We start from the raw sequence: 27,296 nt of genomic DNA on the forward strand, positions 1-27,296 counted from the left end.
AAGCAGGAATAGGCTCAGGCTCATGGATGAATCCTTCCATCCATCCATCCATTCACTGTACCGGTTATCCTCACTAGGGTCGCGGGCGTGATGCAGCATATCCCAGCTATCTTTGGGTGATCATGGATCGATATTATATTATACTTCATACGATTATATAACACTATTTGGTTTACAAAGTAATGAAGCTGTTCAGACAAGTACAGTAAGAGTGTGCGCATGTGCCCTTGGCACCAGGACACCCTAGGCCGTACTGTAGTTCAATGATAGACTTTGTGGTTGTGTCATCAGACTTGCGGCCGCATGTCTTGGACACTCGAGTGAAAAGAGGGGCTGAACGGTCAACCGAACACCACCTGGCAGTTTTTTGGCTCGGAACCCATTGGTGGACACAAGCAGTAAGCTGAAGGAGTGCTTTTTGGCATACAGGACTCTGGAGGCAGCTCATGGGTACCAGCTGGCCAAGCAGAACACAATTTTGGTGGTCGCTGAGGCAAAAACTCAGGCGTGGGAGGAGTTCAGTGAGGCCATGGCGAATGACTTTCAGACGGCTTCTAAGAAATTCTGGTCCATCATCTGCCATCAGCGGAGGGGGAAGCAGTGCACCATCAACACTTTATATAGTGGGGACAGGGCACTGCTGACCTCGAGTCAGGACGTTGTGAATCTGTGGGGAAAATACTTTGACAACCTCCTAAATTCCACTGACAGGCCTTCCTGCGAGGAAAGAGAGTCTGGGGTCTCTGAGGAGGTCTCTCTTATCTGTGGGGTTGAGGTCACCATGATGGTTAAAAAGCCCCTCAGTGGCAGATGAGATCCACCCAGAGGAATAAATGTTAATGTTAAAATCGAGCATAGTGTTAAAGCAACTTACAATAATAGGAAATATACGCTTTAGAAATAAAACCTAATTTTTTTAAATGAACACTTGGGCCTACTACGCTACTGTATTTTTACATTGGTCATTCTTTTTTTTAGCATTTTCTTGGTGTAATATTTTGAGAACAACTACTCAAACTTACAGCTGTGAATGTAGTCTAAGATATAATGTAAGTCAGCCTCATTTTGCAATATTCTGACATTTCACAGAACAGGATGCACAAAGTGTCAAATCACTATTTCACATGTATCTTTACATCTTTACATCCTGATGACAAATACTGTACTGCTGACTTGGCCATGATCGCGCTGAGTCTGTAGTTCAGTGGAAATCCTCGATGCAATCAAAGAAGTCAACACCACCAAGCCTTTTATCCACAAAATGTATTATGAGTGAAGTGAATTGAATTCAACTGCTCATTAACAGGCGGCACGGTGAAGGACTGGTCAGCACATCTGCCTCACAGTTCTGAGGACCAGGGTTCAAATCCCAGCCCCGCCTGTGTGGAGTTTGCATGTTCTCCCTGTACCTGTGTGGGTTTTCTCCGGGCACTCCGGTTTCCTCCCATATCCCCAAAACATGCAGGGTAGGTTAATTGAATACTCTAAATTGCCCGTAGGTGTGAATGTGAGTGTGCGAATGGTTGTTTGTTTATATGTGCCCTGCGATTGGCTGGCGACCAGTTCAGGGTGTACCCCGCCTCTCGCCTGAAGATAGCTGGGATAGGCTACAGCCCACCCGTGACCCTAGTGAGGATAAGCGGAACAGAAGATGAATGAATTAATGAATGTTCATCAACAATATGCAGTTCGATTACATTTATTTTTATTTTTTTTAAATCAGAGATGGCCTCACGTTCTCAAGACTGAATCGTCAAGTCTACAGAGACCCTGTAAGGTGATTTTAGTGATTTTGTAAAGGTATACTGCAAGGTTCATCTTTAGGTCCTCTATTATTCTCTATCGTCATCAATGACCTCCCACAAATCTCTTCATATAAATTCATTTATATGCTGATGACACAGTAATATACTCCTCTAGCTTGGACATTTTACAAATTCGACACTCATTACAATTAGATTTTAGTCGAGTCCATACTTCATGTTATTTTTTACTTGATCAGATTTGTTGCCTTTCCCACAAAACTGGTGTATTAATTTTCAGGATGGAACAATATTACAAAAAGATTAATTAAAATATTTAGGCCTTTGGCTAGATTCACACTTATCTTACAAACCCCATCAATTCAATCTCTAAGAAAATATATCCTCGTCTCGAGTCACTTTATCGTTTTGTAATCTGGGGTAATAAGGGACTGTCTGGTAATAAGGGACAATTTTTCAAACGCCTACCTCAGTTTATGGTACTGTTTTGCTCCACTTCATATCCGAGTGTTAAAACGTTTTATACAGAAAACTCCAACTGCCACAGCCCCCCCCCCCCAAAAAAAAAAAAAAAAAAAAAAAACGACGCTCCTCCTTGGTACGCGCTGATTGGCCGCTTTGCCTGTCAGTCATCGCTGTTTACATCAAACGTTGCAAGGTGGAATTTCCCATGTTACGGCATAGATCAGCAGACCACTTCCGCAGTAGTTGTCTGAGTACAGAGACGATAGGCCTCCGCTAGTGGAAAGGTATTCTGCCAAAGGACACCGCTTTTGTTTGTTGTTTTGTCACGTAACACTCTACGTTTTCTGACTAACGGACCGCTTCGGTAAAAGTGTCTATAGGAGGGCTTAAAAGCTGCGAGCTGTTTCCTGTCTCCCATTGTTATCTGGTGTTAGCTAGCCGACAGCTAACGAGATGTTGCTATGCATTTGCATGACAACAGCGAAAACTAATATCAAGGCTGCTTCAACCAATTAGCTAGTTTGTGTCGGGCCTTTTAGGTATATGTTTCTTTGGAGGATTTTACATTATAGATTTAGGTGTTTTTGTGGTGCTTTGAAATGAATGGTCTTGTAATCCTTCTGTGCTAAGAAAGAAAAGACACGATCTGTAGTGTTTTCATTGCATGCTGGGAATAGTGTAAATGCAATTGCTCTATTAAAAGTATTTGTAATTGTAAAAGCTGTGGCTGCAGTAGAGTTTTTGGATGGAGTGAGAGAACTTAGAGTAATTCTGCTTTTGTATTCAACCCTAGTTCAATGATAACATGTTTGCCTGCAGTAAGTGTATTTTTTCATAGTTATCAAACAGGATCGTCGTAAAAAAAGTGAGTGTATTTTATGACAAAGGGATAGAGAAACTTGGTGTTTTTGTTCTGTGAGTGTATTTTATGACAAAGTGATAGAGAAACTTATTAGTGTTTTTGTTCTGTAAAGAATCACCGTTCTGGTCTTATACTACTGGTATCATCATTTGGCTCTTTAACATTAATACAATGGCTTATTATTTAAAATGCTTTTGTCTACTCTCTGCAGTTTAGAGGGTCATGCTTAGCAAGTGAACCAAACAATGGAAGGAAAAGGCCCCTACCGCATCTACGATCCGGGTGGGAGTGACGTCAAGTCCAGGGATGAAGCTGCAGGAGGAAGCAGCTATCGACAGCTCCTGGAGGAGAACAGCATGCTGAGGGAGAGGATGAAGGGTCTTAAAAGCCTAGGTAAGCTCATATGAGTGTCCACTATGGATGCCTGCTGCTCTATGAAGTCTGTTGTAACTAGGAAGCGGCGTTCAAATTAAGTTAAGATTATTGATGTGCCTGGCGAACTTCACTCGAGTCATTAGTCAGTGTTGTTGGCATATAATGAATTGATTCTTAAAGGTCCCATACCATCAGATTTTATTTTTTATTTTTAATAATCTTTGACGCCCTTTTATTGGCTTTGCAAGATAATTTGGGTTGAAAATGCCCAGAAATGATACATTTTTACTTGGTTCTCTGTAGCATTTATATATTTGTATGTAAAGTGCAATGCAAATTAAATGTATTATTATTATTTGAAAGTCTTTTTTCAAGCTATTCACCTGGGAGTTGAGACAGCTGGATTTCTCATTGATATGCAATATTAGGGGTGGGTAAAAATATTGATTCATCAATGCATTGCAATTCATCCCCCTGCAATTCATTATCGCTTCAGCAAATCCTCTGAATCGATTCCCCTTCTGGCCAGTGAGAGGAGCTTTGTGTGTGATTCATGTTGTACGGACTCGATCAACAAAATGGTGACTAAAGCAAGCAGCAACAGCTGCAATGTGAAAGCAAACAACTTCTACTTAAATGTGATGTTTGGGTGCATTTTGGATTCCTCTATAAATCTGGACCACCGGAAGTGGACAAAAGACTCAAACCACGATATGCAATACGAAAACATGTCAGAGGTTGCCACCACGATACTGTACACAGAGTTAAAAACTTTTCACACTGCACTTGAAGTGAGAAAGGCCCCTGCGTCAAAGCGCAACAAGGACGGCGGCAACGGGGGTGTGGCCATCCCATATTTGAAAATGGTGACGTAACAGCCTCAAAGGAAGTTGGAAGGCTTTCCCCGAGTGGACCGCAAGTCGGCAATCTGTATTTTTCATTGTTTGAAAAGAAAGCCCTAACTTTGCTTATTTTAAGGGGGAGGAGGTGAAACAGCAGCAAAAATGGAATGGGAATATCCAATACTAAATTTCACGGCTGCATCTCTGAGTTAAGCCAGGAAAGTGCTTCAAGGTGTAGTTCTGGCTGAGCAGGGAGCTTTGAAAGGAAGTTTTTTTTCTATTGGTCCAAAGTTCAGGATAGTGGGACATCGCAACTATTATGCCTTCCTCCATTTCCCCCTTGCCATTTACAGTACAAGTCTGCCAAAATAGCTCTCAGAAATCACTCCGCCAGCCCCGCTCCCGTTGGAGAAGCTTTTTGACGTCACCGCGTCATTGCTCCCGACTAGAACTTTTTTTCTATCCGATGAAGCGACACTGAGCGTCAGACGCCCCCTGCATTGATGCGACGCTCGGCGTCATGTCAAAGCGTGCTGACGCCCCTTCAGCGCACACACAATGAATGGGAAAGTCGAGGGCGTTAAGACGCCTTGCCAAGTGGAGTGTGAAAGAGCCTTTAAGACAGCAGTTTTGGAGTTGAAGTTGGCTGACCCCTACGTAAGTAACTTCACTTCTCATTTCATTTCTAATGAGTGAGAATTAGTGTTAAATGTTCTGCAGACTAGACCCCTGCAACAGAAGCCACACGGAGCAATATACTGAACTTGTTGACAGAGGCAATAAATTAATGGGGTTTGACAAAGAAAGTACCGGCAATTATCACAATGCCGCAAACATCCTGCTTAATTACGTCTTACTTAAAAACCCTGCAAATAGTAATTGTAACCCCAACCCTAATAAGTAAAGAAATATAGTAGTAATAGTATAATATACTATACATGCACTTTTTCAATACAGAGCTATCGTCATGTTTTTACTTTTTTACTCCATATGCACAAATAAGTTATTATTGTGCATCCACAATAGTTCAAATTTCTCCCAAAATAAAATTGAAGGCATTCCTTTCTCAACTCCTCTGACTTTGGCAGGTGAAGTAAAGTTTAAGCTTTGCACAAGATGCAGCCGCGTTGTGGGCAGGTCATTAACTATTAATTGGCATAACTGCGTCACACCGTTGGCGATTTCATATCCTGTCCTTTGCCAGTGGTTTTGGTCTTCAAAGTCTATTGCATTCAATCTACACACCGCATTGATGTCAAACTTAAGATCACAGACTCATTTTGGGCTATGTTATGCATAAAACAGTAGCAAAATGTGGATTCTGATGGCATGGGACCCTTAACAACAGATTATAGTTAGTATTTTCTAGTTCAAACTATAACCTTATTATGACAATGTCAGAGCGATCAAATTAAACAGAAATTTATCTTAATTGTAATTCATTTCAATTTCCATGTTCTCGTTAAGGAAACAAAGTATTTTATTTTTGAATGCTATATAGAGAGAGAATCAAATGGTAAAACGTATGAAATTGGACATTCACTGCACTCACATGATGATGATTTCTGTCACAACAGATTCCCTCAAAGGTAAATGAATGAAATGTAGGAGCGACTGACAAGCAGCAAGTTGAACAAAAATGTAGTAAAACCTGAACATGGGTAGTGTTTGGCTATCCTCGTGCCTATGACTCATGGAAGGAGTGTTAGCGGTAGTTGTTGTCAAAGTATCCTGTTTGATTCTTGTGGCTGATACCATACTTCCAGAGTGGCAGTGTGTGTGAGGGCCTCAGGGGATAATTCTCCGCTTGGTGAAACTCAACAGCCTTCTCTGTCTGTGCAGGTGACTTGCTCGAAGAATCTCAATTAGAAGCGTTGAGGCTTCGTCAGCGAGTGGAGGAACTTGTAAGAGACAACGAGGCCCTCAAGTCCTCCAGCTTTGCAGCCAGTCTTTGCGCAGGTGGACACGTTCAGACCGAAACACAAAGTACGTCTCAGTCTGTGATGCTTTGATCTTTGTGAAAAACATCTGATAAGTGGTATGCTTTTGTATATTTACATAACTATGGCATTGACTGTCTGCCCCGCCCTCCCAACATAAAGGTAAACCTTTTTTGTATCCCGCTGCTGAGCCGAAGGAAGCGGATGCAAGCTGTTTAGCGAGGGCCATTCAGCCCAACAGACTTAGTGTAAGTGTGAACTTTTGAGGATTTCAACTGGTGGAACTTTTATTGCGGGGTCTTTGCTGGTGTTGCCTAACTATAAGGTTTTTACAGGAGGCCTTATCAGAGTTTGAAGTGGTCAATATGGACAGGAGGACGTCAGATGCCTTGACTGTATGTACCAATGTTATTTTAACACTAACTTCAATTTTAGAAGTAGACCGTAAGCTCTTAAGTTTCTTAAGCTCGTAAGTTTTTGTATGTCTCTGATAAAAGTGTTCTTTATTGTGTGTTTATATACACTCTTTATTAAATAGCCATTTTCCCAACAATAGAAACCTATCCCAGTGAAGTAACCCAGTCACTCATTCAATACTGGCAGTTGTAGGCTGAGTCAACCTGGGGAAAGTCCAGGATTATTACTGACTGGAATCACACATGATTCAGTCACATGCTGCATCCTAAGGAATGTGGTCATTGGATACTCCACCAGAATACTACAGACACATATGGTGTAAAATGTCAATGTGGTACTATTCTAAATTTGGTAATAGTACCACATGTGACCTGTGTATTTGTGGTTGGATTGTTGCACACACACTGTGATCTGCTTCCATCTTCCGGTTTATTTTTTTATTTTGTATTTTTTTAAATCCAGCTGACTCAACTGGTTTGACTTATCAGAAGTAGTAACACTATGACTCCTAATGTATATGATATAATACTGATTCAGCTTGAAAGGAAAGATTGACTGATTGTTACCACGTGGGTGTGGGTATCTTCAGGCCCGATCTGCAGTAGGTGTAATCCCCCTCCTGCCTCAGGAGAACGTCGAGCTAGCGAGCCAGCTGAAGAAACTGGAGAGCTCCTTCAGCATATTCGCAGAGGAGTCCAATCCAAACCAGCTGTTAGCTCACCTGGGACGAATGGCTGTGGAGTTTCACCATCTTTCCTCTAAGGTCCAAAAGAATGAACAAAGGACGTCCCTCCTTCAGGTATGTGACAGGCTTTGTTTCTTAGAAATAAAGAAACTCCACCATCACAAATGCTAAAAATAAATACTTAGTTTATAGTGTGAAAGATTAGAGAGGAGCATTCACACATAAAGCTGTTGTGATTTTTATCACATGAATAACTTTGCTGTTGATAAACACATTAAAACTTGGAGAAAAATGTGCTGCTCTTTTAGGTCAGATGAGCTTTTACGATTCTCAGTGCAAACACTCGATTGGTTCGGAAATACTGTTCTAGTTGCCACAAACACGGGCTTATGAAGTTGACCTGGAAATTTTCTGCCTTCTGCGGCAGTATCAGAGCCTTAACAAGAGACAGGGTGTTGCCTGTTTGTAAAGAGTATGGCGTTAAACACCTGGTGTCCAACCAAATTGCTCCCTCTGTGCAAAGCCCTAGGGGGCATATTTGCATGGTATTTATTGGGGTGGTTGTATGATATACTGTGATGTTTAAACCAGCCTTGCAGTCCTCAGTTCATATATTTTATTTTGCATTTTGGCTTAGGACATAATTTCTCTGTAGTCCTGAACACTTTTAATGGCAGATTGTCTTTTAACTTCTTTTAGTTGGCTGATTCTGTGTTTGTATTTATTGTATCAGATTCATACTGATTTTTCTTGTACTTCATAATGCATTTTCTAAACACGGTAGCAATACTATCAGGTGATATAGTAATTAATACAAAATAGTTGTGTAGCTGCAATTGAAGGCTTTTATGTTTTTTTTCTTATTGCTCAATGGATTTTGCTAGTTATGTGTATTCAAATTATAGAGCAAAAACGGAGTTTGCACGTCACAGGAAGGCTGGTGTGTGTGTACATACGTCATAAGGCTGGGTGGCATTTCTTAATTTTGCTCATACAGCCTTTCACTTAAAGTTTGATCTCTTAAGTGTTGGCAGCTAGATGACATATAACAAATTGGCAATGAATTCTACCTAAATTTGTTTTGCAGACTCTGTGTGAGCAGCTCAGACACGAGAACAATGAACTTCGGAAGAAAATGGAGGAGGATCATCATATCAGGAATCGAGACTTGGAACAGCTGAGGTAATGTTTTTTCCCCCCCCTCTTTTAATTTGGCTGCACTTTGTGTTCCTTTTACTGTTTGTAATTTTTTTTACCAACAACAATCTTAAGTCATCATAAATTTAAAAATGACTCAGTAGTAGTATCAAATTAATCTGCAACACTTCATTACTGTTGATAAATTGCAATATTATCACTACCTTCACAATCTAATCTCTAATGCAAGAGCTTCAATGGAAGTGTATGTATCTTTAAAAATTAATCATGTTCATTTATGATTGACACACTTAGGGGAGTGTTTATTTAACAATATGTTTATTTTTGTGTTTGTAATTTACGGTGGTGTCGAACTGCACGACATCATGCAGGGAGCCGTTGGCCCCTCTTGACAGTTCTGATTTCTTGAGCGTTGTATAAAACGTAATTATTATTTTTTTGTAAGTTGTCTGTTTTTTCAACTGATTTAGGACAATTTTGCATCGTTGAATCAAAAAATGACATCCGTTTCTCTTGTTCAGGTCAGATTTTTAGTTGTTAGCATTGTATTAATTGTTATAAATCTTGCTTACTGTAAATTGAATAGTAGACATTGATAAAAGTAAGTACATGTAAATTAAATGTTACCTCAAAAGCAAAAATACCTGTACATGTAAACAAAAACGCGGCAATAATTCAAAACGTTTACCCGATTGAGCAAACCCAATGTGATTTTTTGATTCAGCATTTCAAAATTGTCCTCAATCGGCTAAAAAAAAAAAAATAAATTGACAAATTGGTTGTTGACCAGTGTAATCAAACCACTTTTAGAAAATAAATTTTAGTTCCAGCCATTATTGTGTGACCGCTTCCCCATGCCTTCTTGTTTGCTTTTTATTTATTTATTTATTTGTTTGTTTATGTATTTATTTATTTAGTGGGGCGTTGCCACTTGTTGTGCCCGCTTTCACTTTTGTAGGGGGATATTTTAGCACAGTGCAGGTGTTGTTGTGCCTTTTGGGCATTTAAGGGTATTACCAAAAGACATCCTGAAGTTGGACCAAAGTCTGGAATAGGGCCTTGTTTGTTGAGTAGCTCAATGCACTGGTGTTTTCAGGCAGGAAAATCAGAAACTGAAGGAACTTGTGACAGGAGGAGCAGCAGTGGCATCAACATCAGCAGCTGCAGCAGCATCATCATCATCATCCTCATCATCTACGGCAGTGTCTGACACTGAAGCTCCCGACACCAAAGATGAGCCAGTTAAAGAGGAATGTGCTACGGTGAGACCAAAGGTGGAAGCCTCCACCCCTCAGAAGGTAGTTAAAACGAAATGATTCAGCTGTATTTTATTTATTTATTTATTTATTTTACCATTTAAACTGTCACTCATGGTGTACTGCAGACAATACTATACAAAAGTCTCAGGTCATAAAATTTGTTGTTTATAGAATGATGATGATTTTACATTTAGTTTGACCTTTCACAACACATTTGTCAGGTACATAGTGATAACATATAATTATAATGTACATGTACAGAATGCAGAGAAACCTGAACCCTTCCTAAGAAGTACATGAGAAAAAAATACACCAATTGAACCAAAACAACAATGTATGTTGTAGGACCCTAGCTGCTTTTACGTTTTTCACTATGTCCAAATAACCTTTAATGTAATTAAAACCAGAAAGCTTGTAGTAGCCAGGCCAAAAACCTTTTGATAGTGCGGTATAACACTATCACAAATTTCAAAACAAACTCATTCAGTTGTTTTCTTTGTATGATGGATCCCACTGTCGGGTGTATGTCATGTAGCAATGTTCTTTATGTTCTAGAGTGGAAAAGCTGCTGACAAAAGCCCAAGCAAGCCTTGTGATGTTGAGGTTTATGAAAAGAAGATCAAGCTCCTAGAGAAGCAAAGAAAAGATGTGAGTCTCAGCCTCTTTTTGTCATAGTCCTACTATTTAAGTGTATTTGATGTAGTTTCCTATATATATATATATATATATATATATATATATGCTCATTTGTTTTTGTCTCATACACTACATAGGTACTGGAGGTGAATAAGCAGTGGGACATTCAGTGGAATTCAATGAAGTCACAATTTGAACAGAAGGTACAGTAATGACTAAGGTTGCTATGAGGGTGAAAGGAAACATTGCTGTGCCCTCTGTTACAGCCCATATTTCAATTTTACCACACTCAAATTCATGACTGTAATATTCTGTAGCTTTTTTTTTAAGGCCATTTAGTCCAAATGTTTTTAATTTGTAGCCTTACCCAGCTGGAGTAAAACAAAACAAAATCCATGATATTGATTAAATTTGGTTGCTATGAATGGGTGACAATAGTTTAGTTCTTTGTCTTAACTTATATCCTATATTGTTGTGTATGCCTTGTTTTATTTTGCCCAAAGAGAGAGAAAATAAATACCACAAGTGCAAGCTCTGTTATAAAATAGATTAGCATTATCAGCTTTTCAACAATTACATTTTAGACCTTTTGTAATGGTTTTAATTCACATTATGTTAATAGCACAGTCGTTATTAGACTTGCATTTTGAAGGCTCAAGTGAATAAATGACACCTCGATTTTAAATAGCACATTGCAGTATAGCACCTGTTTGCTGTGCTCTTGCACAGTGGAAAAGATACACTTTTGCAATAGCTAAGCTATCTGAGCATATTTACCACATGCGCTGTCAGTGAAAATTCCCCTTGTATCTGCTGACCTACTGTGGTACAGTTAGGGGTGAACACACACAGACAGAGACCGATAGACGCACATAATCATACACCCTCTATCACAAACAAACTTGACGCTTCTTTGTGATGGGCACGCCATCTTGCTTTGCGTTAAACCACAAAAACCTATCTATATCCATTTGCGTCAATAGGCTTCTTATTTCACACACAAACTGAAATGACATTGCAGATGTGTTTGTTACTGTGGTTTAATTCAAATAACAAATTGCCTGACTACCTAGCTCATGTTTATCCCTAACAGAATGGCACACACTTTGACTGGGGCAGTCAAGCGACAAGAATATAGTATTTAATGGACATACTAGTACTTGATACCCTCACAATAAATGCTTTTTAACTCAACGACGCAGATCACGGACCTTAGACAGAGGCTCGCAGATTCCCAGAAGACTGTGCTTGAACTGGAGGCGGAGCGAGAGCAGAGACAGCGTGACTACGAAAAGAAGTTGCTCCTGGCAAAGTCCAAGATTGAAAATGTGCAGGTAAACATGCGATCAGAAATAAATTCAAAGCAGAAACCCAAGTCTGAAGACACCGATTTTGAGAATACTTGGGCTGTGTTTTAGGGTGAGAAGGAGTGTCTAAATACTGAGACGACCGAGTTGAAGCAGAAAGTTCGCTACCTGGAGGACCAGCTGTTGCCCCTCAGCAAACAGCGAGAGTACCAAGAGAAGGAAATCCAACGCCTCAATAGGGTAAGTGAAAGGGACATCCAAGAGGAGGCCCAGGATTTTTACAGGTTTGCGTTTTACAAAATCTGAAAAATTATTTTTTTTCTTTCTATTTCCAGGCTTTAGAAGAAGCCTTAAATTTGCATGCCCCTTCATCCTCCCAACAACAACCTGGTCAGGATGCTGCCAGTAACCTGAAGAAGCAGGAACTACTCACTCAAATTGCTGTTCTAAAAGAACAGGTCAGACAAAATATAAAACAAAAATGTTGCTGCAATAATATGTTCATATCCTCATCTGATATTCATTATTATTATCTTTTTGCAAAATCAGGTTAAAATCTTTGAAGAAGACTTCCGAAAAGAACGTAGTGACAGGGAGCGAATGAATGAGGAAAAAGAAGACCTGAGGCGGCAAGTGGAGCGACTGCAGATTCAGATTACAAACTTGACCAATCAGGTGAGTGAGCTGATGTTGATGATAATGATTTCAGGAACACATCTCACTGAACTGAATTTGTTCTCTCCTGTGTTGTCCTTCAGCTGCATCAAGCACAGAATGAGTGTCAGCGAGAACACACAGAAAGATGCAAGCTAGAAAGACTGCAGATGCAGCATCATAAGCAGGTAGTGTGTGTGAGTGCGTGAGCGATAGTGTGAGAAAGTGTCAGTGTGTGAAAAGGTTTGTGCGTGTGTTCGTTTGACTCCTGAATGAAAGGGTGCCACCAGCTTTGATACCTGATAGAGTACGTCAGGACAGCCCCAAAATATGAACTGGTTGATTTTATGGTTAAGCTTGAAAACTAGCGCCCTCTTGTGACCAGTGGAAGCCATTCTTAATTGTACTGGGTCGAGACAAAAGGCTGACTGCAGTGCTCATGTTAGTCAGTGCATCAGGGTTTCAGCAGTGGGCCACACCATAACCAGGCCATCTCTATGCTCGCTCAGTTTAGCGTCCATGCACTGACTGGGGATCACATGTGTACTTGTGATCCCTCGTAGGGGCAGCAACAGGAACGACGTACCTCAGACCCCACGTCGGGCTCAAAGAACGGCCCGCTGAGCCCCCCCTACTGTGGTCCCTTTGTGCAGGTGGGAGCGCAGGGCCTTGAGGGGTGGCCCATACACTTCCATCCGCGGATGCCCAATGTGGCGGCAGCCGCCGCAGCTCCACCCCACGTGCGAGACTTCCAGCCTGTTACCCCGGTAAGGGTCCTCAAAGGTCCCTGTCTGTCTCACTGACAGAACCAGGCTCTCTGTTCTACCTCTCCGACCTTTTTATGTTGGGGGCAACACTTGGGTGACAGAATAAGGTCTTTGTTCCGCCAAATCGCTGTATGCGGAATGTCACATGACCAAACCCGGAAAAAGGAATACTTCTTGTGTATCCCATGCTAACAAGCTTGAGTACGGTGATTGTTTGAAGCCGAACTTTCTAAAATGTTGTTTATTTTATGGCTGGTGTCTGCACAAAATTTAAAAACATGTATATCATTTATTTATACAAATATGATATGTAAACACAAATTAAGCCTAAACATTGAATATTGATATCTTTGGTGGCTCTGTGGTGACATCTTGTTTAAAAAAAAATAAAATAAAAAAATGGCATTGTAGACGTTTAAAGTCCATAAGGTTACTTTGTCACGGCCCCCTTCACCAATTCACCTGAAGCGCTGAGACTCATTTTGCTGAATGCATAAGTACGTTGTGCATATACCGGATTAATACTGATTGACGAGGGTCTACGTACATCTATTATTATGATGGAGACTGGTTGTGGTGAATGCAGTGTACTGTAATTTCTCGTGTATAATGTGCATTTTTTACCCCCCAAAATTGTCAAAAGTCAATAGTGCACATTATATATAGACTTTCATTTTCTCCTATATCGTTCACATTTTATAATGTCTGGAGGTTATGAAAAAGCTGTACACTTTCATTCCACTATGCCACGCCCCCTAGAGGTTATGAAAAAGTTGTACACTTTCATTCTAGTGTCCCACCTAGAGGTTACGACAAAGGTGTAGACTAGACTTTCATTCCAATATGACAAGGGTACATATGACTGCATATATGTAGAATTGTGCTCATAAGTTTACATACCCAGGCAGAATTTGTGAAATGTATATATATTTTTTTTAAATACGACTGATGACTGAACAACACCCATCATTAATTTCTCTATGGTTATGTTTTGTTTAATGATAATGCTTTTCTGAAATGCTTGACAGTTTAATTTGAATCCCATTAAAATATAATTAAATGTTTCGCTTGGTCCTTAATGTTTTCTTATAAGAATTGTACACATCTTACAAATTCTGCCTGGGTAACCAAACATATGATCACAACTGTGTTTTCTCATTTACTAAAAAGTAGGACTGTGAATTTCAAAATAAGAGCAAGTAAATAAAAATAAAGTATTATGTGTTCAAATAAAGTACTTCAGAATAATTATTTGAAAAAAATAACAAAATACAGATAATACTTTTAGTTTTTTTTATCATATGGGTAGAAGCAAAATCATGCATTGTAAAAATGCATTATACATAGGTTGAAGGGTTTTCCAGAATTTTGAGGTCAACTTTGGGGGTGCGCATTATACAAGAAATTATGGTATATATATTTTTAGTAGTTTGAATTACGTTGTTGTTGTGTCTTCAGGGTTTTCCATGGCAGTCATCGTCATTTCTACAGCCCAGAGGAGCTAGAGCAGTGGGGGAGAGTTCACGACCAGCACCAGATAATGCAGGTAAAAACTGTGGAACTTGACATCAACACTTTGTAGCCAGGGCAGGGGTCGTCACCTTAAATACTCAGAGCGGTTTGAATCAGTCAGCTGTCAACTTGAATAAAAAAAGATTTCCACCGAACAATGTAAAATATGTACAGTATTAGCAAAATAATTGCCAATTAAAATGTTTGTTTTACCTGGTTAATGTGCTTTTAGCTCCTGAACTTGAACGCACAGTATCTGCACATCGGGGCTGAAAGATATGCTGGGTGTTGCGCATAATTTGAGCTACAAAAAATTAAGCACGTTTATTGTAATATTACAAATCCAATAATGTTTTCTAAATTTAAATTGAATACTTTTTTTAAAGCTCACCGGGAAATGCAGAAGAGGGATTAAAGGGTCACATATGGTTCTGGAGCTGTGGGTTTTCGACCCCTGACCAAGTGCGTGAGTCTTAGGCGGTGTTCGAAATCATTCACTCATTCCCTTCTCCCTAATCACTAGTGGCGAGGGAGTGATTCCGAACACAGCCTTGTCGTGAATTCACCCTACCTGAAGGGCTTAATTCATTGGCCACAATTTTAGCCTGTCACATGTGTATGTAGTCATTTTATATATAATAAGTGTGCCGGCTAATTCAGCTGTCGTTTTAGCGTATGTTAGAGGTTTTAGCACCACTCACATCGGCACTCTCTATACAGTATAGTAGGACAAGCCATATTTGTAAAACAGGAATTTAAGAACACAAAACATTTTTTGTCCTTCTGTCATGAAAGGCCAGCAGTAGGGATGTAACAATATCCTGAACTCACAGTTGGGTACAGTACGATGATTATTGCGATATCATGGGAAAAGCTCACGGTATTGCAGTTAAATCCGGCAAAGCAGCGGCATCCAAACGCAGCCTTTTGATCATGTGGGCCAGTCTGCCAATTATCAGTGTATTTCTTGTTGTTGTCACATGATCACAAGATATGCAGCCAATCAGATGCATATAGTAATATAATAATTCATATGATTTATAGACCCCGTTCAGGGCACTCAAGGTCACCGTACAAAGATGGGAAACGAAAAGGTACATAGTCGTGCTCACCATTATTGGAATAAAATGAAACAAGTGAAACAACAATTTTCTATCGAGAATGTGTTTTTGATACAAAAGAGCAAATGATAAACATTTGATGGACGGTTGAAACAAAAATAGCGCTTTTTGGCAATACATACAAACAGTATGCTTGCAGAGCACAAGGAAGCCAAGAAGGAAAAGAACACCCTCCCAAAAGGCAAGCATGGTGGAGGGTTCATGATGCTGTGGGGTTGCTTTTCTACATTTGGTACTAGAGGCCTTGACGTATCACAGGTATCATGAAATAAGAAAATTATCAAGAGATTTTAGAGCGAAATGCCTTACCCAATTTAAGAAAACTTGGTTTGAGTTGAAGATCATGGGTCCTTCGGCAAGCCACAGACCCAAAGCATACAGGAATGGTTGAAATAGAAAAAATTGACTCTTTCATAATGGTTGGAAATTAGTCGTGATCTCAATCCAATTGAAAATCTTTGGGACGGCTGAATTCTGCTGCACTTGGAGTTTTCTGTTTCTTTTTCTTTTTCTGTGAAATTACAATGTCTAAACTGGAAAAAAAAAATCTTTGTTAAATTACTTTGGACTGGCAATTAAAAGATCCTTATGATATAAGTTTGGAACATTTCCATTTATTTCTGAAGATACTATACAGGGTATGCAAAAAAATTAAGCACGACTGTTCTTCAATAAGGAAGCGGGGCGCTGTAGCAGTTTTATACCAAGACCACGATGATATCGAGGCACTTTTAATACCGCAGTATCGTGAATATTGTGACAATGCTCGCCAGCAGTAATAGGAATCAAACCTGACCTTGGTGTCAGGTGAATGGTTGATGAAAGTATCAAAACCAGTACTGTGGAAAGATTTTTGACATCAGAAACTGAAAAACCACTGAGCTGGAGCTGTGAAACTGGAGCTGCAGAACTGTCATTTACTCAGCAAGCAAGCTGAGTAAATGACAGTAAGTCATTGCATTGATGCGCCTGTCTGGAGGTGGGTCTGCTCCTTCTGCATTACAGGCCTTCACCACAGTTAGTCTGATAAAAGCTATTAAAATACTTTTCCACTGCTTCCACAGTGTAATTAGCTGTAATCAGTCGAACATCGGCCCATTAGCGGTCGTCTTTTATTTTCTTGCTGTGATGCCACACAATGGTAAAGTATGTTTTATTGAGAAGTAGCAAAGAGTGGGGAAATGCACAATCTACATTTGACAGTACTGTTCCTTGTTTCTACCTGCAGACCAGTCCGCAGCAGCAGCATCAGCATCAGCGGCGGCCGCAGCAGGAGGAGGATTTGGAAAAAGGGAGCGACAAAATATAGATCCTGGAAAGCACTGAAATATCACCGTGTCATGGAAATTGGGTTGTAGCATGGAATCAATGTTTTGATTTGAAAAGGTGTAATTTGATCTATAATTTTCCTACTGAACTGTAGATATCCTATTGTAATGTTGTTTATACTTGCGTTTTATAAGGCTATTTGTGGAACACTTCACTATTCTGAATATAAACATGAACTATTTTGATTTGTTTTTCTTTTTTTTTTTTTTTTAAATCATGTACTATAGTTTGTTATATATACTTAACACACTTTTTTCCCCCCAGAAAATATATAACTTCCTATGTTATAATCTGCAACAACTTGATTTAGCTAGTAGGGTTACAGCAAGCATTCCCCTGAATGAGCAAAATGTATCATTCCAACAATGGATGACAACGTAGCCAAATTCAATCTCTGAATTTACAAAATAAATGTTAATTGACTTCAGAAGACTTCCACAGTACATTGATGTGATAGAAATGTCCCATATGTGTAAGTGTTCAAAATGTTGCATACAAACATTTGGGAGGTAGGTAGAGGGGATTTTGACATAGCATACCAAAAACATATTTGTGATTGATAATTTATTTATAACCTGCTGTTTTGATAGTTGCATTGACTAAGTGTGAATCATTGTCTTTTAGTAATGCTGCTCAATGTTGTTAGTGTATTCCTGATATAATTGTAGCTATTGACATGTTTGTGTCAGACACAGTATACAACACATAAGCCTTTCTTTTCACCATGATGATGGACCTAATCTCATTAAACACAGCTCTTCTATGATTTAATTTTTTTTTTTTATTTGACCGCCTATGTCACTCTAGTAATCTCATGAACATGTTAGCCCTGTGTAGTACCTAACAGTTTTGCAATCTTTTAATAGCTGTTAACTTATAAACAGTAGAGAGACATTCACAACAGAGGATGTCTGGGTTAATCTGATGCCTGCCTTGCCAACTAGCCCATGACACTGAGTCAAGAGCCCTGATATAATGCGCATGAGACAACTTCAGTTTAGGTTTTTTTTCTTTTTTTTTTTTCCCAATCTCAAATCAATACCAATGTCTGAACCGAATGCTCACAAGGTGTTATGAGGTAGTCAGATGAAGGGTTTCTAAAATTGTGCAGAATCTGAGAAAAAGCATTTTTTAACTAAGTTTTTAGGTTACAGGAAACCGAATCGGATTGGTGGAAAGTGAAGGGAAATGTGCACTTTTCAAAAAGGTATTCTTTTATTACTGGCGGTTGTATTTCTTGGTTTGCAGCCCTTTTTCTGTTTTGCTGTAGGCAAAAGCACATGTGAGGCCTTTTGTATTTGACTGGCTTAATAAATCTATTCTAAATGTTTATATTGTATGATCATCTATACCGGTTGTCATTTTTCAGCCTTCAAGAAGTTACTGTATGTTAGCAGTAGCACTGTCTGCTAGACACAGCAAGATTATGCAAATGATTTACAAAATTTCACATGTAATAAAAGTAGAAATCTAGGATTCTGTTTGTCTGTGGTGACAATGACACCCCCCCCCCCCCCCCCGCCACCCTTTTTTTGTTTAGTTTAAATTCATCTGAACACACTTTTGTCAGTGACACAATCTAGGTATACAAAGGTGGGGAGCCTATATTCCATGGGGCATATGCAGCCCACCAGGAATAACTAACCACAAACGTTTATAACAAACATTCGTTCAATCATTTTTACTATGGCTCTCAGTGGACTGAAATGGCCCATTACTGCAATAATGTCTCCCACTCCTGTTATGTGTACTATTAATTTCAAGGCAGAAACATGACAGAATTTCCACACCCCTCACACATAATCTTCATTCCAGTAAAAGATTGCAAACAAGTGTGCTGTTGTCATTTATTAAAAGTAGTTGATGTTGAGGCTGTAAATGCCAGCAGTTACCGGTTTGCAAAAACAACATGTTGCTGTGGGATCACAAGACAGCTTGAATGCACTAAAAAGCTAGCCTTGATCCTCAGACTCCAAAGAAGCTCCACAGACTTTGTGTTTTCAAACCTCTTCTTCATTTAACATGCTACTTTCACAAATTAGAGAAACAGCTAGCTCTACAGCTCTTCACACTTGACTACATTTGGAAACTACTGTTTGGACTTTCTAGTTGAAAATCTCTTCTGTGTAACGTCGGAGCAGGTATTCGTGAATATCAGCTCGCACCTCGGAAACATTGATAGCCGGGTGCCATCTCATCACAGCTTTTCCATCTGGCCCCACCAAGAACTTTTCGAAGTTCCACTTTATGTCACTGACTTTCAGCGGATCCCAGAACAGTCTGTTGGTGGGGTTACCAAAGTTATCCGAGACTGGAGGACAGGAACTCTGTAGAGAGGCGGATGTACATAGGTGAGTAATGAAAGCAACAAAGTATACAGTACGCTAATATACCTAGAAATCCTGAAGCTCTTAAGCAACATTTGCCTGGAGGTAATGTACACTGAATCAACAAATAGCCACAATATTGACTATAACAACCTTTACTGAGCCAAAGCGCCCATTTTACATTAGAAAAATGTCACAAAAAGTATGAATACTAAAATTATGTTATCATCTCAATTAACTCACAAAATGAAATGAAATCTAGGCCAGTTTAATTCAAAGCAAAGCTGATATACAGTACTCATAGAAGCCATGACGTATTCCATTGTATGAATTCCATTTTCACTGTTATATTACAGCCATTTGCCAAAATCATTTAAGTTCATTTTTTTTGCCGATTTATTTAAAAAGAAAAACGAATGTCACACATCCATAAGTATTCAGACCCTTTGCTGTGACACATTTAACTCTGGTGCTGTCCATTTCTTCTGATCATCCTTGAGATGGTTCTACACATTCATCGGAGTCCAGCTGTGTTTGATTATACTGATTGGACTTCATTAGGAAAGCCACACACCTGTCTATATAAGACCTTTCAGCTTACAGTGCATTTCAGAGCAAATGAGAATCATGAGGTCAAAGGAACTGCCTGAAGAGCTCAGAGACAGAATTGTGGCAAGGCACAGATCTGGCCAAGGTTACAAAACAAATTCTGCTGCACTTATGGTTCCTAAGAGCACAGTGGCCTCAATAATCCTTCAATGGAAGACGTTTGGGATGACCAGAACCCTTCCTAGAGCTGGCCATCCGGCCAAACTGAGCAATCGGGGGAGAAGCGCCTTGGTGAGCGAGGTAAAGAAGAACCCAAAGATCACTGTGGCTGAACTCCAGAGATGCAGTCGGGAGATGGGAGAAAGTCAACTATCACTGCAGCCCTCCACCAGTCGGGGCTTTATGGCAGAGTGGCCCAACGGAAGCCTCTCCTCAGTGCAAGACACATGAAAGCCTGCATGGAGTTTGCTAAAAAACATCTGAAGGATTGCAAGATGGTGAGAAATAAGATTCTCTGGTCTGATGAGACCAATATTGAACATTTTGGCCTTAATTCTAAGCAGTATGTGTGGAGAAAACCAGGCACTGCTCATCACCCGTCCAATACAGTTCCAACAGTGAAGCATGGTGGTGGCAGCATCATGCTGTGGGGGTGTTTTTCAGCTGCAGGAAAGGGACGACTAGTTCTAATCGAAGGAAAGATGAATGCAGCCAAGTACAGGGATGTACTGGACGAAAACCTTCTCGAGCGTGCTCAGGACCCCAGACTGGGCTGAAGGTTCACCTTCCAACAAGACAATGACCCTAAGCACACAGCTAAAATAACAAAAGGAGTGGCTCCGTAACTGTTCTTGAATGGCCCAGCCCGAGCCCTGACTTAAACCCAATTGAGAATCTCTGGAGAGACCTGATAATGGCTGTCCATAAACGTTCACCATCCAACCTGACAGAACTGGCGAGCAGCTGCAAGGAGGTATGGCAGAGCATCCCTAAATCCAGGTGTGAAAAACTTGTTGCATCATTCCCAAAAAGACTCACGTCTGTATTAGCTGAAAAGGGTGCTTCTACTAAATACTGAGCAAAGGGTCTGAATACTTATGGCTGTGTTATATTTCAGTTTTTCTTTTTTAATAAATCTGCAAAAAATTTAACTTTTTTTCCCTGTTAATATGGGGTGCTGTGTGTACATTAATGAGGGCGAAAAATTAACTTAAAGGATTTTAGCAAATGGCTGCAATATAACAAAGAGTGAAAAATTTAAGGCAGTCTGTATATTTTCCGTACCCAGTGTAAGTGTTCTGCCTGTCACTGTCACTGGCCCAGATAGACGAACAAAGATAACTTTTGGACAAACAAAGGGAAATTGCATCATTTCCCACAGCACCTCTGATGATCTCAAGGCACACTGGCATGCCACAGCACCCTGGTAATGACATCACTGGACTACACCATGCATCTGTGACATTCTGTACTACAACTCCAGAGATAATGTAACATATGCATGTACACATGCATGTAATGTCTTGGGATACACATCTTTAAACTGTTCCAGGGATTGTTCTAGACTCCTTAGTTACATTTTGATTCCCCAAGATATTTTTCTACAATTCCACATGTGGGAATGTTTTGGAAAAGGCCCTTTTTCTCTACAAGCATAATCTAGGTTGGGTACATTTGGTGTGGAAAATTTGACATCCTCACTCAAAGAACGTTTGGATGAACTAGACCAGATTGTGAGCCAGGCCCTCTCTTAAACATCCATGATGATTTATACTATTCTTACGAATCTCTACACATCTTGTAGAAAGCCCCACCTTTTCTTTACAAAAAAAATTGATTGATTTTCTACAAATGTATCTTTGTTTATTTATGCCACCAAAGTATCGTGACATGCAGAAAAACTAATACTTGATTGCAAAACCCAGGTACAATTAATGTTTCCACCTGTTGCCATTAAAAGTGAATACTAGTTTTGTGTTTAACTAAACAGCCCCATATTTCACACTAAGTTGTGAGTAAATTGAGACGAGAATTATTATTTCAGTATTCATACTTTTTGTCATTTTTGTTCGGTGGTGTGCTGTGAGATTTTTTCAAATGTTTTTGTAATGTCAAATCTGTGCCTGGCCGACTGGTTAGAGCGTCTGCCTCACAGTTCTGAGGACCGGGGTTCAATCCCCAGCCCCGCCTGTGTGGAGTTTGCATGTTCTCCCCGTGCCTGCGTGGGTTTTCTCCGGGCACTCCGGTTTCCTCCCACATCCCAAAAACATGCATGGTAGGTTAATTGACAACTCTAAATTGTCCGTAGGTGTGAGTGTGAATGGTTGTTTGTTTGTTTGTATGTGCCCTGCGATTGGCTGGCAACCAGTTCAGGGTGTACCCCGGCTCCTGACCGATGATAGCTGGGATAGGCTACAGCACGCCCGCAACCCTAGTGAGGAGAAGCGGCTCAGAAAATGGATGGATGGATAAAATCTATGCCTTGGCACACTCATCTACAATACATTTTAAGCGAGCTGGCAAAACCTACCTTGAGGAAGGTATAAACTCCTTGCTCGTTTTTCCCATTCACATCACCTCTCTCAAACAACAGGAAGTTTGGAACAAAGCCGTTGCCGGGTCTGACATGCCTGGAATACAGATGTAGAAGCTTATCAGACAGTAGTCTTTCAACACTTCATGAGCTGCACCCTGGAAGCCAGCCCAAATTCCCTCCTAGCTACAGTCTACTGCACAGGCTGTCCTGCCTCGAAGATGACTGGTGGAATATGAGATGGGAATTCTCCAGCAAAAGGCCACTGGGACAATGACTGATTTTTAGCAAGCGGGTTAAATGAAGCCTTGTTGAATGACATGATTTAGAGTAATTGAAAATTCCTTTTCACATTTAGCAGTGTGAGGTCATGTTAAAATTCTAACAGCACACATAGAGCTTCCCTTCTTAAACTATTTCAAAACTTAAAACAAAAAGTATAATTTTACAATTTCTTACTTTAAACCTGGCAGGATCTCGTGGTTTTCCGCAGGTTCCTGTTTCCCAAACTGATTGCAAGGGAAGCTGAGAATGGTGAGTCCAAGGATATTCATCTCTTCCTGAAGTGCATTCAGCTCTGCATTCAGATAAAAGGTACACTTCAAATATCATTATTAATCTTATATTCTTAACTTTAAATTGTGGTACAGTCACTTACCCACGTACTGAGAGGTATAACCTCAGTACGTAGCCACATTGACAAAAAGGACAGTCCTTCCTGCGTAGTGGCTGAAGTTAATGGCACGACTGCCATTCAGGGGCTTTGCCTGGTATTTGTAGATGGTGCCATCTGCGGATGGGTTGCACCGCTGGCGGCAACACACACACACACACAAATTCTGATTGATGAAGGGCGTGAGGGATCGTAATTATTATTTGCCGTGTCTGTGTGTGCGTGCAGAAATGCGTTTCATGGTCCTTATGTTGTTATTTTTGGAGCAATTTCCTTGGCATCCTTTCCTATAGGCTCCCTGTCCACAGGCACAGTGCTATCAGCCCCAATGTCAATCAAACAGCCTACATGGCTCACTGGTAATTGCTAATTTTATTTATTCTTTTATACTTCCTTTTGAACTTAAGTAGCCTAAAACCTGACAAGGGAAACAACTACCGGAGACAAATTCCTTGTGTGTTTTTAGGACATACTTGGAAAAATAAAGATGATTCTGATTCAGATTGTTCTGTTGAACTAAATCACTAGCCACCAGATGGTACCTTTCGATTACATTTGTGTAGTTTTATAATAACTCACAAATGGTTTGTGTTGAAGTGAAGAGACATTGGAACTTCAGCGTAATAGAGTAGTGATTCTCAAAGTGTGGTACGTGCACCATAGTCACGAGTGCACAGAATTTTGGTCTGGCTCTCAAAGGCGCACCAGAGGCTGATGCTTGGCACTCATTTTTCCCCCCCCAATCCACCGACCTCACTTGATGGACTTAAAGTCAATGGTGGTTCCATGTGCAAAATGTGCAAGTCTACTATCACTGGCTAGCAGTTGCCACTTGTGACTTTTGTAGCTCATTGTGGCAATTTTGTTTACTTAGTCATTATTACAGTCAGTGCTACTGTTGCAGAGACACCAATCCCTATCATCACCTCTCAGGAACATTTTGATGTTGTCAGGAACATTTGCTAATATTTGTGTTAATGTTCAAACTGCGCATAATGTCACAGCAGCTTAAAATAATATTAGTTATTTTTTAGGAATAAAGCACCTGCATCCTTTTTTCATGAACGCTTAAGTACGCTACTGTATTTTAATGTTGGTCATGATGGTGGTGCTTGGGGAGCTTTTTATTTTATTTTTTTTAGGTGATACTTGGTGTAAAAAGTTTAAGCTCCACTGTCATAGATTAGGTTCTATAGTTGTCCTGGCTTACCTAACAGCTGCGTTATTTCCATAAAAAAACGCCACTGCTAATTATCACGACGCAAGTCCTTAAATTAGTATTGGAAATTCGCCAAACACTTAACAAGTCTATGGTGGTAGGAAGTACCATATTTCGGCGGTACCTGAGTGAGCGGAACTCCCTCGGCGTCGGAAGGCCGAAGCAGGCCGAGCAGCAGCAGGAGCAACAAGGGAAACATCACCTTCCACATCACGTCCACCGCCTTCACCTTCACCTTCACTCTGGAGAATCGGTGTCGTCGCCGGCGGCAGTGACTGCAAGCTCCCTCCCCCTGCGATAATGAGCGCGAGACGCCCTTTATAGACGTCATCGACCACAAGGCGGCGCAAAATGGAAACGAGCAATACCATTATTGTCATTTCATTAGACTGCAATCTTCAATCGACCTACCACGCATATTTTTGGGACGTGGGAGAAAAACCCACACAGGGACAGGGAGTACATGCAAACTCCACACAGGTGGGGCCGGGATTTGAACCCCGGTCCCCAGAACTGTGAGGCAGCTGTGTTAACCAGTCATCCACCGTGCCAGCAATTTGTTTTTGTGTTTCTTGAAAAGTTAGTGTTTTGTTTTTGTGTTCTTGTGTTGAAATGTTTTTGTGTTTCTTGAAATGTTAAAGTGTTTTGTTTTTGTTTGTCTTGAAATGTTCAAGTGTTTTGTTTTTGTGTTTCTTGAAATGTTAAAGTTTTTCACAATTTTTTGCACTTCCAGGCCACTGTAGGAAATCTCAGGATTAAACTAAAAGGCACCGTAACATTTACAGGTGAGCTTAATTTGACCTCCTTTAAACTTTTGAATGCACATGTCCATGTTTTACTGCTTTTTGCATAACTTGCTTTTCAATAAGAAGCTAAACGACATTTTTTTTAAACAAATTATTATGTGTCTTCTATTTCATTCTTTGACTTGCAGTCTGTGTTACATCCTGCTGATGACACTGTGACACTCAAAACTTTGTTTGTTTCTTTCGTTTTCTCTTTCTTTCTTTCTTTCTTTCTCTTTCTTTCTATCTTTCTTTCTTTCTTTCTTGTTTGTCTGTCTGCCTGCCGGCCGGTCGGTCTGTCTGTCTGTCTGTCTGTCTGTCTTTCTTTAAAACAAACACTGAATTAGCACTTCAGGATGTGGGTTTAGGCATAAGTCCCGTGAAGACAGTGTGAGCTCATAAAAATCAGCAAATACCTGTTCAAGAAAATAGAATAGTAAAAAGTAAATACTGATTCAACTCCTTTACTTAAGTAAAAACAAGTACAGATTATAATGAATTTACAGAAGTAAAAATTGCTGTTAATTATATATGTACAAGATACTTTTATTGACAATTCTTCAATATGTGTAACATACAGAGGAATGAAATTACTTTACTCAAGGGCCCGCGGTGCTACAAAAGACAGTACAAATAATATTATAAATATAAAAGCTAAATAAACTACAGTATATACAGTATAAATAGTATTAATTTAATGTGCAGATATCAAAGGTCAGGTGACATGTGCAACATAGTCAAGGTCAGAGAACCAAGGCAAATAAAACATTTATAAATTAAATGACAAAACCCCAATGCTGTTAAAGTGGCTGATGTGACCCTGAGTCTCGTGTGAGTGTGCGCATTTGTGTATTGTGTCTGTTTTTGTGTGTGTGTGCATCTACATGTTTGCGGGGCGTCAGAGTTCAGGTGAGCAGAGGACAGAAGAGGTAGAAGGGGCAGAAAGTTCAGATTTCTGCCCGCCTGATGAATAAAACTGTCTTTGAGTTGGCTCGTCCTGGCTCACAGACTCTGCAGTCTCCTGCCTGATGGCAGCACACTGAAGAGGCTGTGTGACGGATGGGTGGCATCCCCCGCTATCGGGAGGGCTTTGCGGGTGAGGCGGGTGCAGGGAGGGAAGAGAATTTCTGATGATCTTCTCAGCTGCCGTCACTATGCAATGGAGAGCCTTGCAGCATGATGTGGTGCAGGCTCCATACCACACAGTGATGCAGTTGGTCAGGATGCGCTCTATGGTCCCTCTGTAGAACGAGCACATGATGGGGGTCGGGGCTCTGGCTCTTCTCAGCTTGTAGAGGAAGTAGAGACGCTGGTGAGCTTTATTGGCCATTGATGAGGTGTTGCTGGTCCAGGAGAGGTCCTCAGTGATGTGCACTCCCAGGAACTTGGTGCTGCGCACTCTCTCCACCGCAGCACCGTTGATGTTCAGGGGAGCATGCTGAGAGTGTGCTCTCCTGAAGTCCACAACAATCTCCTTGTTTTTTTCCACATACAGGGAGAGATTGTTGTCCGTGCGCCACCCGGCCAGGCGGCTCACCTCACTGTCTCGTCCCCGTTGCTGATGAGATCCACCACAGTTGTGTCGTCTGCAAACTTGATGAAGAGGTTGGAGCTGTATGTCGGTGTGCAGTCATAGGTCAGCAAGGTGAAGCGGAGGGGGCTCAACACACAACCTTGAGGGGCCCCGATACAATACCCATTTTGATAATTTGACAAAACAAAAACAAAATCTCTGCACAAAAATAATAAAAGCTCAGGCTTTCATGCCATAAAAACAAAATTCTTCCATAGCTTTGCTAACGTTGTGAACTGACTTAACAAAAAAATCTACAAGATTACCCAGTAATGACAACCGAAAATATACACCTTAACTGTATGTGCATTTTTAGATTAGATAGATAATTTTTGAACGCAAGAAGCTTTTGGTTTGTTGCTGGCACATGACACAATGCATTCATCACAGATTATATAAATAATAATCTTATACAGAACTCAACCTGCCTGATTTCACCTAAACTCAAGTGGATGCAAGCCATATGTTTTGTTTTTCTTGTTCGTTTTTTACCAGCCCATCCATTCAGTCTTGCAACGTCTATTAATTTGTGAATGGTCACCACA

The 27,296-nt window shown here is 40.4% G+C and overlaps 2 protein-coding genes across 7 annotated transcripts; one reads left to right on the forward strand and one right to left on the reverse strand.

The window, feature by feature from the left end:
- Nucleotides 1–2,391: 2,391 nt before the first annotated feature.
- On the forward strand, nucleotides 2,392–18,422 carry tnip1 (TNFAIP3 interacting protein 1). Of its 6 annotated transcripts, none has more exons than XM_061787523.1 (18): nucleotides 2,392–2,512; nucleotides 3,302–3,483; nucleotides 6,150–6,293; nucleotides 6,410–6,495; nucleotides 6,583–6,642; nucleotides 7,254–7,463; nucleotides 8,437–8,531; nucleotides 9,604–9,805; nucleotides 10,322–10,414; nucleotides 10,540–10,605; nucleotides 11,605–11,736; nucleotides 11,821–11,949; nucleotides 12,045–12,167; nucleotides 12,259–12,384; nucleotides 12,468–12,551; nucleotides 12,927–13,130; nucleotides 14,589–14,676; nucleotides 16,992–18,422. In XM_061787523.1, exons 2-18 carry the CDS (start codon nucleotides 3,336–3,338, stop codon nucleotides 17,087–17,089), a joined length of 2,088 nt encoding a protein of 695 aa, XP_061643507.1. In that variant the 5' UTR covers nucleotides 2,392–2,512; nucleotides 3,302–3,335; the 3' UTR covers nucleotides 17,090–18,422. The 6 variants fall into 6 exon arrangements, with proteins under 6 accessions (XP_061643507.1, XP_061643511.1, XP_061643509.1 ...); XM_061787527.1 differs by having other exon boundaries at nucleotides 13,017–13,130; XM_061787525.1 differs by having other exon boundaries at nucleotides 9,604–9,769.
- A 503-nt stretch (nucleotides 18,423–18,925) lies between these two features.
- Nucleotides 18,926–24,705, reverse strand: gpx3 (glutathione peroxidase 3). The gene is made up of 5 exons (XM_061787530.1): nucleotides 24,518–24,705; nucleotides 23,160–23,310; nucleotides 22,961–23,078; nucleotides 22,499–22,598; nucleotides 18,926–19,419 (listed from the first exon to the last, which is right to left on the reverse strand). Exons 1-5 carry the CDS (start codon nucleotides 24,602–24,604, stop codon nucleotides 19,198–19,200), a joined length of 678 nt encoding a protein of 225 aa, XP_061643514.1. The 5' UTR covers nucleotides 24,605–24,705; the 3' UTR covers nucleotides 18,926–19,197.
- Nucleotides 24,706–27,296: the final 2,591 nt, after the last annotated feature.

Source organism: Phyllopteryx taeniolatus, chromosome 10 (genome assembly GCF_024500385.1).
Source record: "Phyllopteryx taeniolatus isolate TA_2022b chromosome 10, UOR_Ptae_1.2, whole genome shotgun sequence".
Classification (NCBI taxonomy): Eukaryota; Metazoa; Chordata; class Actinopteri; order Syngnathiformes; family Syngnathidae; genus Phyllopteryx; species Phyllopteryx taeniolatus.